Raw genomic sequence first — 14,514 nt, 5'->3', positions numbered from 1 at the left:
AGAGAGAGAGAGAAAAAAAAGAAAGAGAGAGAGAGAGAGAGAAAGAGAGAGAGAGAAAAAAAAGAAAGAGAGAGAGAGAGAGAGAGAGAGAGAGAGTGTGTCCATGGTAAAATAATCGTATTACCTCTCGTAATCTAGTAGAGCAGGTTAAATTGAATAAAAAAATCGTCTACCATTTTGCGATTTTTTTTAATAATTAATGAAAAATTATTTAATAAAGAGATCTGCGAATATGTACATATATATAAGGTGTCTGGTAATAACCATATTATCTCTCGTGATCTGGTAGAACAGGTTAAATTGAATAAAACAATCGTCTATTTTGCGATTTTTTTCAATAAAATTAATGAAAAATTGTTTAATAAACGTCTGCGAATCAGCGTGCATTTGCGCGAAACAGTAGAGGACTTTTCTATTCGATTTAACCCGCTTTATCTATCTACGAGAAATAATAATACGGTTATTATTGAATACCCTACATATGCATATATATATATTATACACATCCAAGAGATATCTTATCGTCTGAATTATCATTATAGTCGCGAATACGGGTTTATTTTATGTTGCAATAATATTGCAATTTTATGAAGAGACTATTTCGTTATCTTTGTTCCTACATGACGTTCTTTCAACAATTATGTTGTACCACGCGACGCTTGAATAAAAATACGTTTTACGTCGACGTAAGATAAGAAGTTTTCGCCAGATGTGAGAAACATGACTGCAATATAAAAGCCAATAAGAAGACACGACTTACTAGTGTACGTGCTTGTATGTTAGTGAAATGTTACGAAGCGTCATTTCCTATTTCCTATTTGCCGGAGGTATCAGTGAGTGAAAGAGACATATAATTCTAATCTTACGTTAAAATAATTTAAAATAATTAAAAAATTGTACAGTCTACATACATATATATAATTTACAAACTTATATATTAAACTTTACGTTTATATTAAAAAGAGTTGAGCTTCATGTGGCATAAACAACGCAATTTATCTGACATTTAAAACTCCGTGACGAATAATAGAACATGATAAAGTCAAATCAGTACAAGTTATAGCGAAACTTCTTTAACCGTATTTTTTATTATCCAACGCGTTCCGGGGAGGAAAGTTTAAGAAGTTACACAGTCGCGTGTAATAATGTCGACCAAAAATCTTCGCGTGATTTACGTATTCGCTGCATTCTGGAAGCCAACTTTTTTGCTGAAGCGACTCAAGACAAATTCTACCATCAGATTTAATATTACAGCATCCTTCCTGGTGCGACCGGTTTCCCCTCTTGATCCTCGAATCGTGAGAGGTACAGTAACTGACATACAGCAACATCCTTATCAATTGAGCCTCCAGCGAGGTTTATGGCACGTTTGCGGAGCCGTCATCATCAGTAATAAATGGGCTGTCACGGCGGCTCATTGCGTTAGGTATTATATATTTCTTTCCCTCTTGGATACGTATCGCATTATCTCATTACAAAACGAAATCTTAAGTCTTGATAAGACGTTTGTACTAATCACGTTTATCCTTATCTTTGAAACGTTTTCTAACTAATTTAATACCTCTCATTAAGTGCCAAATGTAATCACAGTCATTATCAAGGCCGTATTTATCTTCTTCTTGCATGCTTCAACGGTATATTTACAGATATAGATAGAAAAAGATAAAATTGTAAAGTTTATTCGATTTTGCGTAACAATGCAATTTGTCAAGCATATCTGTTTTCTTCGGACACTCAATTCAAGTGTCTAATTATATCGATTAGTTAAAACTCAGAAATGAGAGCAATCTTTTTCGGGAAATTCTGCGATCCATTTTCAAGCTTTTATTCATAAACCGAATATAACTCCTAACTTATTTGTAGCAGAGTAATTATTATTTAAAATTGAAGTTACTTATTGCTTTAAGTTCGCATACCGATGCAATTGGTGCGTCACAATGACATAAATTAGAAAATTGTAGACACGTTGACACGATTATCTGCCCCGCTGCTGCAAATGTTGTGGAGCATTCTTTCATAAACGCTTTGTCGATACTGTCATAGCTCAACTCATGTATTACAGCGTATGCTTATCATCGCGATATTTTCATATACCAGCGCGTGCATTCCGTTGCAGTTCGCCGGCGAGCGTTTACAGACTTCGCGCAGGAAGTAACGACAAATACGGGGGCGTCTATTATCCAGTTAAAGAGATCGTTCGACACCCCGCCTACAATTTCCTGACGATCGATTACGATATCGCCCTTCTCGAGGTAACGTCGAACTCTATCTCTTTCTCTCACGTTTTCGACCTCTCTGTTTTTCCTCGTTAACGACCTGCGCCAGCTGACAATAACAACATCGGTAGCTCTCGCACGCTCTGAAAATTTCATTTCAGATCGACGGCGAAATCGCATTTAACGATAAGGTGCAACCAGTGAAGCTGCCGGAAAAGGAACTCGCGAGTGGCATTATGGTGAACGTCACCGGATGGGGAGCGGCGAAGGTGAGAGCGCGGGGAATAGACTCATTATCTGAACGTTGCGGAAAACAAATGGGGCTAAATAGTAACGAATTTCCCCCGGTCAGCCGAGCACGACTCGAAGATTTCGTGAGAGCCGCTATTCCGTATCGGTAATCGAACCGCGCACATGTAGTATCCGACCAAAAAAAAAATCGATATCCCCCGTGTCCCATTTGCAATGATACTAAATTACGCTGCGGGTGTATCAAAGGTATTATATTACGGCGCCATTGTTAAATTACTTCGTCCACTTCCCTTTCCGATTCGGCGCTTAGCGGAACTGCAACTTTCGTAGCGTTTCCCCCACAGCTAATTCCGCGATGCTGATATCTGATAATCGGTATCGACTCCGCTCTGTGGTTTATAGGTGTCGGTATCTGGTCTGTACTTTACGGGGAAAAGATTGGAGTAGATGATCATTGTGTATTATAGTCTCGCAATAATCCTAACACGTTCTATTAATAAGTTTATCAGGGCGCATTGAAATTATCAAGATAATTAGATTCGTATTTCAATTCAAGTTATAAAAGTTGCACCGCAGAGAAACTTTCTATTTTAGGCAGGTGGAAAACCATCACCAGTGTTAATGAGAGTAACGCTGCCGATCGTAAGCAGAAAGACGTGTCGAGGCATATACAGATATATCCGCAGCATCACCGATCGAATGATTTGCGCGGGTTACATGCGTGGCGGTCAAGACGCGTGTGATGGAGATTCGGGCGGACCCCTTACGGCGGATGGCGTCCTGTATGGAATTGTATCCTGGGGATATCGATGCGCTGAACCGTTTTATCCTGGTGTTTACACCAACGTTGTAAATCTCCTCTGGTGGATAAAGTGGATCAGCCATATTTAATCTCTGACAATTATACGCCCCTTGATGTGCATCTCAATTTGCGGGCGGTACAACATCAAATCTATAGATAACTTGATAAAATATCTAAATGACATTTACGTGAGACAGATGCGAGATCTTAAGGCGCGAGAATTTTTATAACGCATTTTATATTAACCACAAAAATTAATGCAAACGAGATCCCGAGTTTTAATGGGTTCGCATATCAGGTAATTTTAGAAAAAGAAAACAAACGATACAAAATCGTTATAATTATGCGTATTAATATTAAAAAGTAAATAAATTAAAAGAAATAATATGATAAGACAAATTAATCAATGATATAAGCATTGAATTGTTATAAGTACTCAAGCTCGAATGTTTTAATTGAACGACATGAAAATGAAAATATTGTTAAAATATACAATGTCTATTTTAACTTTTCTCTCTTTCCCTGTCTTCCTTATCCTCTCTCTCTCTCTCTCTTTCTCTTTCTCTCTTTCTATACATCAGAAGTTCAATTAGCTATCTATAATCTATAACATGGTTATACCATTATTGGTCGATCGATATGATATCACTTATATGTTACGCGTCAGTTACGTAATTGTGTGTACCAATTAGTTTAACATCATCCCGGAATTGAATTACGTCTCTAATGGGACAATCCCGAATTAATCGCGCGGCATTCTTTTATGTGATAAGACTTTGTTATAATTTCGAACATAGATAATGCGATATTAAAGGTCTATCTTCGACATAAAATAAGTCTCCATTCGCGAATTATTCTCTGACACCATCGTCTCATGTAAGAGTCATCACTCGCGGTCATCAGCGTGAAAAAAATGTCCCAAAAATTCATTCTGTTATTCTGCGTACTTCTAGTGTACAGTGAGTCGTTTTTATATACATATTCACGTTTTTCACACCAAATTGTTTTACATAAATTGTGATTACAGCTGTTAATACCGAAAAGCACGAATATGTGGTCATCGAGGATTATCCGTACCATGTGAGAGAAACTCATTTTTTTCCCCCCCATATATGCGCGATAGCGATAGCTTGCAGTACCGTGCGTTTCGCCGACAAATAAAACTATACGCCATTCACATGTGGCTTTAATCGGTAGTCAGTATATATAGCATGGTGACTGTAAGCCGCTATTATTTTCAAATAAATCGGATTTCAGATAGAATTCGTTATCCCCAATACAGGTATCGATCCAGATAGCCGGACGACACGTTTGCAGCGGCGCATTTATACACGAATCATGGATTATGACTGCGGCATCCTGTGTTTTCAGGTACGTGCTACAGCAAAAAATAATAATGCACAAGACGTTTCTTTTGGAAGCTACGACTTTGATTTTGTTGAAAGATTTTTGTCTGAATTGAAGTCAACTTTGTGTCTCTTAGGAATAACAAACTTTTTAATATTATATAAAATAAAAATTGAAAATACGTCTTGTACATTTAATTTTTAGATTAATAAAATTTTCTAATAAAGTAACGTTCTATATATTGATATCTGCAGAGCAAAGTTGTCGACGGTATCCGTACGCGTACGTTCTCCTTACATTTCCAAGGATGGCGATGTATTAAAGATAGAAAATATTGTGGTGCATGAGAATTTTGATAAGTATGTATACTTCAACGATATAGCATTGATGAAGGTACGTATCTCCATTCGCTGAACAAACATTCCGCGCGCGTATGGGTTTTATTGGTGTGTCGCGTGCGTGCGTATGCAAAGTTGTCACATTTATCAAACTTGTAGCTAAAGAGTCCCGTAGAGTTTGGAGAAAAGTTGCTCCCTATCGCGCTCCCGGAGAAGGAAAACGAGGAACTCCAGGACGGGATCCATTGTGTCGTGACCGGCTGGAAACGAACTCGGGTAAATATACTCGCGTGACACGCGCAGCTTTAGTCTATTTTTCGAATTTTCACAACCGTTTGCTCGACAAAATCGTTCTTTACCGTTTGACGAAGTGTCCAGGTGCCGCGACACTTGGGGAACGCGTATACTCTCATAACTCGTCAGTCGTTCTTCCGCCGTGAAACGCTTCTCCCGGAGTTAGCAACTGCCGGGAACGAGATTTTTACAACGAGCGTAGGCATTTTTACAGGAACTCGGATATGCAAACTTTTCCGCGACTTCCCGCCAACCGGTCGGCACCCGGGCGCGACGTTATTCAAAGTCACGTCGGTACCAAAAAGTAAATCGTTACGAAACACTGTCGCAAAACGTTCGCGCGCGTTCGTAACCCCCTGGTCCGCCCCGGCGGGGTCACAATAACGAGAAACGTGTCGTAAAAACGTGCGAGTCGTGCCAAATTTCCAGGGGACCAGCCCGAACGGAGTTCAGCTCGCAGCGGCCGCTGTGGCGATCGTAAATCAGCGTACGTGCAGGGCGACAATGCCGAGCTACAAGCCGCTGTCTCGGGATATGTTGTGCGCCGCTAACGTGACTCACCCGTCGGAGACATGTCAGGTAAGATGAACATATAAGATGAAAGTGGCGCGACAACAAGGCTCGAGAAACGGGCGCGGTGATCCGTGAAGGGCTCGTGTGTTAGGAAAAGCCCGCGACAAACTCTAGACGACACTCGAGATAGAGCGTCGCCGACACCGAGAAGAGACGTGCCCCCGACCTCGTCATTGCGCGTCACGACACTTGGCACGCGTGCACGGTCTATACTTATGCATCATTTACGTGCTATCGAGACCTCTTCTAAGCTAGCAGGACCAAATCGGCAGAATCAAACCGGACCTATCAGAATATTTAGTACCCATTTTGTACTAATTTGTACCACTAATAACAATTTTGTATCCCGTGCCATTTCGGAGAAAATCGTGGCGGTGCTACCTTAGCATTAAGCTAGAAAGACCACAAGAAAAAAAAAAGAAAAAAAGAAAATTAAATACAGAAATTTGAAGGACTGAATTTGTACTAATTTGTACCATACAAATAAACTTAATATACATATATTTATCCCTTCTGCTCAAAAAATAACTCACCGGCCGATGCGCAACAGCGGAGTTGTAATTCTGCGTTGATCTGTAACAAAAGAAATATTTTTATATTAAAGCTACGTCCAAGATAATCGACAGTAAATAATTATCGAAGTAAATAATTATTGCCCGTTTTTAAAACATTATTTTAACAAATATCTGATTTTAAAATGTAAAAAACAATCGCGGCCGCCGGCGCCGCAATAAGCGGCTGGATATTTCCGTGTTAACTAGTTCGCATAATTCATCCGCGAAAAATTGTGCAAATTATACTGCGACCGTGCGAATAAGAGAGAGACGCGACGTTCGCGACGTAATATCTCGCATACGCCGGAGATCAGACTCGACCCGAAATTGCACCGTAGTTAAAAACCACGAAAGTGGCGGAGTCCACCACAGAACTGACAGGACGGCAAAATATAATATATAAGAAAATTAACAACTACTCACCCCACGGTCGCTCCGCCGTCGCCCGATGCCTCCCAGGCCCCGTTCTCCTCTCCTCGATCGTCCTCCGTTACTCCGTTGGTCCATTGTCGCACTCACTCACAACGCGACGACGTTCACGAGCGAAAATCGACGATATCGTCTCCTCTTATGATCGCGCGACACTAAAGGCACACGGCACTCCCGGTATTAATCTCGCGACGCGGTACTAAGAAACTTAATTACACGGCGACAGAAGAATTACGTCGCGGTCGAAGAAACTACGAACGAAACTATACGATCCGCTTGACGCCCATGACGCCATGACGCCGCACCGTGACATCCCGCGATACCCGCGCGCAGGTAGACACGACAAGTGAAGCGAAGGTGGCGGAGAGAATTTCGTAAATCGCGCACGGCCAACTTCACTCGCCCGGAGCAACTGTCTCGAGAACGCGATTACGCGATTACGCGACTTTGATTAACTACGGATTATCCGAAAAAATGTAATCGAATGCGATATACCTCGGTATCCGTATAAATTCCTCGAAGCACATGAATTAAATGAACTTTCGATATATTAAACAATCGGACCGGGCGACTCGTGTATTTACTCCGCGATATGGGAACGGTAACTGGAGCGAGGGGCGCGGGGTGCGGGAGTAACGACACGTCTGACGTCAGAACAGGTCACGGGCGTCGCGGTAAACACGAGTAGTGGGGATAGAGTTGGGGGTAAGGTGAATACACACTACACACGGTGCGCGGCACTGCGCGGTCGGTTAGTTCGGTATGCCGGGTGCCGGGTATACGTATCGCATAAAGTCTACCCCTCTCTATCCCCAATGCTCATGTTACCAAGGCGCCCGCGGCCCGTTCTGATTTCTGATGTCGTTGCTCGCGGATCGCACATCGCAGAGTAATATAAGTACGAATCGCCAGGTCCGATTATTCAGATTACAGAAAAATGTGATACATCGAATGTTCATTTAAGGCCGGTTCTAATACAATCAGTCGTATGTCGCCTATGTCGGATGGCCCAATGAGAGAATTTCTTTTTCGATAACGAATTTTTCTCATTGGACCATCGGTTACGTTCCGACATCCGAGGTATAAATCGCATTATACATTCTTTCAGATAATCGGTCTCACTTTTCTTAACCGTCAACTTGACTCGCGTCTTGCGTTGTGTCGCGCAGCTTCAGAATAGAATTTCCGTCGTTTTCGGAACGGATAATTATAGAACCCGAAATCAAGGCCATCACACACAAAATGCATAGCTTAGCATAAGACCCATAGAGATATAAGAATAGAGTGCGTGAGCGAGCTGAAAAAGCGATATAGGAATAGAAAGATAAAGCTGTGCATGGACCCCTCCTGTCTTTGTTTCGCTATGCGCGCGTAGACAAAGACAGAAAGGGCCTATATGCAGCGTTCTTTTTCTATTCCTATATCCAGCCTCTTACGTGCTAGCATATGACTCGCGCACTCTATTCTTATATCTCTAATATCTATAAGACCAATGAGCATACAGCATAAAGTCGCCATATTGATTTACATAAGATGTTCATTGGTCCAGCGGGTCCAGCGCGACGGATGCAGCCTATGCAATTTTGTGTGATAGCCCTAATATATCGAATGTTTATTTAAAGCCTTGTGTCCACGATACTAGAAATCGCTCCGAGATGTCGGGCGGAGAAAGAATTAACCAATTGCATTGGTCAATTGGCCGAATTGCTTAAATGTGATTGGTCAATTTTTCCTCCGTCTGAGATCTCGGAGCGATTCTCTAGCATCGTGGACACAAGGCTTAATACATGTGCTTCGCGGAATTAGATACGGATGTCGCATTTAATAATAGTGACTTTCTATTACGTTCTTTTGGACAGTTGATTTCGCTTTTCCCAACCGCCAACTTGATTCGCGTCTCGCCGTCTCGCGTCGTGTCGCTCGCGGCTCGACTTCAGAATGAAGTGACCGGTGACCGTCGTCCATCGTTTTCGGTTTTCGGAACACGGATAAAAGGATCGAACGGACTCTACATCGAGTGACGCCGCGACGTGTTTAATTAGCGATCACGGTCCCTATTAACGTTTAACCTCATATTTAATTGTATTTGACAATTTGGCGATTGTAAGAAATAGACACAACGTTTTCATAAGTCGATAATTTAATTGCAGTTAACCAAAATCGCCTTGAATTGATAAAATTGATTACCTAATTGATCACCTAATTTGAATCGCCTAATTGATAAAGTAGCGATCGTATTATTTTCGGTTGGCATGTTCCGCGGATATTTCTCTTTGATCTTTGATTTTAATTCATCATTCATTCCTTTTACGTCGCTTTTATATTGCAACACGTAAAAGTAATCTCGATGTTATTTATTGTTCAAAGTGCGAAAAGTACAGGTGTAGGAGGAGCAGGTAGCGTCCTCGCGACAGTCGCGACAATTGCTCTTGACGAGTGAAGTTGGCCGTTCCCGCCGCGGTCCGCGCCCGCGATTTGCTAAATTCCGCCATGTTAGATTCACTTGTCGCGTCTACCCGGTCTACCTGCGGGCTGCGGGACGTGGGACGTCATTGTCACGGCCGTCACGTCACGGGCGACAAGCGGATCGTACCTATAGTTCTTCCGCCGTAATTCTTTCGTCGCTGTATAATTAAGGCTGCGTTCGCGCTTTGGGCGCTTTCGTGCCGAAAGCAATCAAAGCGAACGCAGCCTGAAGTGTAATGAAGTACGCGCCGCGTCCGTGTCGTGAGATTAATACCGGGGAGTGCCATGCCTTTTTAGTGTCGCGCGATCATAAGAGACGATGTCGATTTTCGCTCGTGAACGTCGTCTCCATGTTATCGTCTATCTGCGGGACAATGGACATCGCGGCACGGGCCGACGTGGGCCGACGGGTGTCGAGCGGATCATACAGCTTCTCCGCCGTAATTTTTCCGTTGCGTCGCGAGATTAATGCCGGAAGTGTCGTGCAAAGTGTCGAAAATATCGCGCGATCATAAGCGACGCGATCTTATCGTCGATTTTCGTGAACGTCGTGAGTGAATAGTGAGTGCGCCAACCGGCCAACGGACCAACGCTGCAACGGAGAAGGACCTGGGGAGGCATCGGGCGACGGCGGAGCAACCGTGGGGTGAGTAGTTAAATTGTTATTCGTCTATTACTTTGCTGTCCTGTCAGTCCTGTCAGTCCTGTGACGGAATATCCGCCACTTTCTCAAGTGCGCAACTTTTGATTCGTCCATTACATGATATTCGTTAATTAGATAATATTATCTTGGACACCTACTTTAATGTAAACATATTTTTATGTTACAGATCAACGCAGGGTTACAACTTACAACTCCGCTGTTGCGCATCGGCCGGTGAGTTATTTTGTAGTTTAATGTTTTATTACGCAAATCAGTGTTTTTCCGGTTCCGGTTTATTAAAATTTTTTTATTTGAAATTTGTATTAAATTAAATTATTTACATATTATCAGCTTTTTATTTAATGATTTACTTTTAATACGTAATTATGATAATAATTGTATATCAATAATTATGTGCAAAGCATTAATGGACTTTAATTTAAAATTATAGATCTATTTTTCACATATATTTTGTATTTTGATAATTAGTAGTTTTGAGTAATTAGGAGGGGAGGGAAGTGGCTGACCACTTTTATTTACATAAATTACAAAACTATTTTCTAGGCTCTAGAATCTATCCATTTCCGATCCTATCCTTTACAAGGCAATAGATTATAATATATACGCAACTTAGTTTTTTCCGGTTCCGTTTTGTTAAAATTTTCTTGAAATTTTTATTAAATTAAATTATTTACATATTATTAAATTAAATTATTTACATATTCATACTGCGTGTGCCACTGTAAAGTTGGCACCTCATTTTCAAAAATCGTCTGGATGTATCTTTTCCAGAAGAAACCTTTCCCCAACTTTTTTTTCTTTATTTTAATGAATTTTTGACTCAATGTCTTCCGTACAGAACCTTGCCAGCTTTTTTTATCCGCGGTTCTATAATACGGGTAATGCTGCTCAATGATATACGAATAGATGCCATTCAATACTTAATAAAGGTTTCGATTTCTGTTTCCGTTTTCTAGCTAACAAAAGTATCGGTATTGCGCAAATTATACAGTTTATCCTGAATCGAGTTTACAAGTAGCAATTGATTCTGCTGATGAGAACGAGTACTTTACTCTTGAGACTAATAGGACTGAGTTCTATTAGGAGCTGTTTGAAGCAGAAGGGATGAATATATTAAGTTTATTTGTATGGTACAAATTAGTACAAATTCAGTCCTTCAAATTTCTGTATTTAATTTTCTTTTTTTTTTCTTGTGGTCTTTCTAGCTTAATGCTAAGGTAGCACCGCCACGATTTTCTCCGAAATGGCACAGGATACAAAATTGTTATTAGTGGTACAAAATAGTACAAAATGGGTACTAAATATTCTGATAGGTCCGGTTTGATTCTGCTGATTTGGTCCTGCTAGCTTAGAAGAGGTGCTATCGAGCCTGGCGCGCGCGCTTTCGAGCGTCAAGCGCAGAGGATTTGGTAAAGTACTGCACGAGGTGTCAGAATTATTACGGGATGTTCTTTTAATTATAAGAATGCAGAGGATAAATAATAAAACTGCATTGTTAAATTCGTTAATTTAACTTTTCTAGCTGTCTGAAAGCAGCTTCTAGCTGAAAAAAAACTAATCATTTTTTAAATCATTGTTATAAGTCATTACTGCTCATATTCAATATGTCGTTAATTTAACTAAAACAATGAAGTTAAAATAATACTGTTTTGTGTTAAACTAATAAATTTCGACACACGTAGAAGTTAAAAATAACAAAATGTTATTTAACTCAAATTATTGGTTTAAATTTAATCCCTTTATATTTAACAGTGTGATGATTTATGATTGATTAGATTAATAGTTACTCTGTACAGTTACTGTGTTGTCGGCTGAAACCGATTGAGATTTTTCAAGTAATCTTAAGCACCGATATCGATATGTGAGTCTAAGCGCAATCTCGTAATAATCTCGCGAGGAGCAATAAAATGTAGAAATGTGAGGCGCGTAAATTAAGAGCAGTCGATGATGGTAGTCGAATTCCAATTGTGCCACGGTCACGAGTGTACAATTACATCAATCGAGTCAATAGTCTTTCCGCAAGTACACGCATGGCTGGTTCAGGTGTCGGATGCACTAGATCGGTGAACAATGCGGCACTTGACTCGAGAACGCAATTTTCACGCGACGTCGAAGCACTACAAGCGAAATGCGAAGAGATTCGCGCGCGCGCGCGCTAGAAAAATTCCCGTTATTTCGCGACGTGACTATACGCGACCATACTACGTTCGAAAGCCACGGAACATGAGAGCACCTCGTATATAGATACAATATTTTTCTTAGACACAAGCCGTATTATATTTAGAATAAATTTACGCAACGATGAGCTCGGATTTGGTAAAGATTTTGTAAAGATTTTTAGGTAACTGAATTTTCTCGTTTTAGTACTAATTTAATAATTATGAAACAAAAAGCTTTTGAGAGATGTTAAGTGTTGCTCTTAAAAATAAATCAATTAAACTTTAAAAGAGATTTTGCGTATGCCAAGCCCGTATATAATTAATTATAACTAATCCGTCATCGAACGCTTCGGTTCCTAGCAATTAGTGCGGGTAAAGCTTTCAGCAATTACAACCATGATGATGATTTTCGTGATATTACTGTCTGCAGGGTGATCTAGGTGCGCCTCTAGTATCGTCGCAGATGCTGATTGGCATTCTATCCTATGGATTAGGTTGCGAAACCAGGATACATCCAGGTGTCTATACTCGTATCAGCAGCTACTTACCTTGGATCTTTACGAACACTGGTGTCTCTTACAAATGAGGCAGAATATATGATCGTCAATTTTAATTAACTATATACAACTTATAGCACATCATGCTTTTCTTATTATAATAAAACAAATTCTGCAAATTGCCAAATACTAACTTTAAAACCTGCCAGATCTCCGTCGCTTAATCTCCGATAACGGAATATCTTTGGACGGATTTCATTCTACCACAGCAGTTACGAATTAAATTAAAACACGACATTTCGGTTTTATACATTCATGATATTGCAAGTTGTATGATATGTACAGCGTCTCTCTCTGAGGGCGAGAAAGTATCCGTTCGAGTGCAAATAAACGACTACTGGAACTCAAACATTACGTGGTTTCGTCAATACTTGATGCATATTCATATAGGTTTAATATAGCAACGGGCTAGCAATCAATTATTTCGACCTGCCGCGTGCGTACTCGGTCGTTGATAAAGTCCATGAATACAGTATCTCGAGCATGCCATTTAATTTAAGCGCTAGTGGCGAACGTCCTGTACTTCCGATTTCAAGTGCCATGTTTAAGCTTAATTATCATGTTTCGAAACCAAAACTTCCGACGCATACGATACGCCGCCGCGGCTAGTTAATTTACCACCGATATTTTATCGAGTGCCAATTAATGGAAGGGATTAAAAGTTAATATAAATTCATGCCAGCAGTTCATTTCGGTCCCGCTGAGAGCTCGATTGTGCGGAATTAAGCAACGACCGTTTAAAATCCTTTTAATGACCATTAAAGAATTAACGACACGTGTTTTTAATCTACCTCCGCGCGATATTTATTGAGATAAAAAAATCTATATGGAATTTATTACCCGATAATAGGGGTGTCTGGTTCACATAGTGACATATGAATATAATCATGCACAGTTTTATCTTTATTCTTGTGAAAAATATTCTTGTGGAAAAGAATATAAATATATTACAATTTAATCATGTGTATGTGTCATGACACAAATGTGTATGTGTAGTACATCCTAAATATAATAATGTCAAGTTATGTCTGATTGGCTTGAAGTTACCATTTATCATTAAAAAAAAAACTCAATTTTACTTCATACGCTTTTATATATAAAAATTTGTTCGAAATACAATATGTTAATTAATTAATATTATATAAGTAAATAATTACTTATACAATTTTAAATATTTTACTTATAATATATTTTAAATAATTTACTTATATAATATTATTTAATTAACATAATTGTATTTCAAAAGTAATTTGAAAGTAATGTGACTAAAACCATAAATTGCCTTGACTGAAATAAAAAAATAACTCACCGGCCGATGCGCAACAGCGGAGTTGTAAGTTGCCACCCTGCGTTGATCTGTATAACATAAAAATATATTTACATTAAACAAATGTCCAAGATAATCGATACTTAAAATAAATAATAAATCGCACCCGTTACATTTTTACAACATCATTTTAACGGATATTTGATTTCAAAATGTTAATACAAGATTCAATTGCGGCCGCCGCAAACGGCTGCATATTTCCGCATTAATTAACTCGTTCGCACAATTAATCCGCGAAAAATCATGCAAGTAATATTACGATCGTGCGAATAAGAGAGAGACGCGACGTTCGCGACGTAATATATCTCTTCGCATATGCAGGAGATCGGAGATCGAACTCCGAAATTGCGAAATTGCGCCGGAGTTAAACCTCGAACGAATAATGAGTATTACGTACGAGTAATGATCGAATCAAGTCGCGCTTGAAAAACGGAATCTGTCACAGAACAACAAAATAATAAACAAATAAAAATTACCTCACGGTTGCCCCGCTGTCGCCCGATGCCTCCCAGGCCCCCTCCTCCTCTCCTCGGTCC

At 39.9% G+C, this 14,514-nt stretch overlaps 1 protein-coding gene and 1 long non-coding RNA gene across 2 annotated transcripts; one reads left to right on the top strand and one right to left on the bottom strand.

The window, feature by feature from the left end:
- Positions 1-748: 748 nt before the first annotated feature.
- On the top strand, positions 749-12,770 carry LOC112462583 (serine protease 53-like). The gene is made up of 12 exons (XM_025028451.1): positions 749-833; positions 1,255-1,426; positions 2,063-2,252; positions 2,378-2,485; positions 3,063-3,348; positions 4,152-4,229; positions 4,298-4,350; positions 4,553-4,641; positions 4,872-5,010; positions 5,115-5,231; positions 5,679-5,828; positions 12,525-12,770. Exons 1-12 carry the CDS (start codon positions 788-790, stop codon positions 12,678-12,680), a joined length of 1,584 nt encoding a protein of 527 aa, XP_024884219.1. The 5' UTR covers positions 749-787; the 3' UTR covers positions 12,681-12,770.
- LOC112462581 lies at positions 6,031-7,346 on the bottom strand. Its single transcript, XR_003041675.1, has 3 exons — positions 6,800-7,346; positions 6,356-6,395; positions 6,031-6,215 (listed from the first exon to the last, which is right to left on the bottom strand). It is a non-coding gene; the product is annotated as an uncharacterized LOC112462581 (long non-coding RNA).
- Positions 12,771-14,514: the final 1,744 nt, after the last annotated feature.

The sequence above is a fragment of the Temnothorax curvispinosus genome, unplaced genomic scaffold (assembly GCF_003070985.1).
Source record: "Temnothorax curvispinosus isolate PA1 unplaced genomic scaffold, ASM307098v1 QBEX01012529.1, whole genome shotgun sequence".
Lineage (NCBI taxonomy): Eukaryota > Metazoa > Arthropoda > Insecta > Hymenoptera > Formicidae > Temnothorax > Temnothorax curvispinosus.
This window is presented reverse-complemented; position numbering and strand designations above follow the sequence as displayed.

Coding starts and splice junctions, on each gene's coding strand:
- LOC112462583 (XM_025028451.1), top strand. CDS start 788: ATGTTACGAAGCGTCATTTCCTATTTCCTATTTGCCGGAGGTATCA. Junction 3,349..4,151: donor CTGGTGGATAAAGTGGATCA/GCCATATTTAAT, acceptor GTCTCATGTAAG/AGTCATCACTCGCGGTCATC. Junction 5,232..5,678: donor CCGGCTGGAAACGAACTCGG/GTAAATATACTC, acceptor CCAAATTTCCAG/GGGACCAGCCCGAACGGAGT.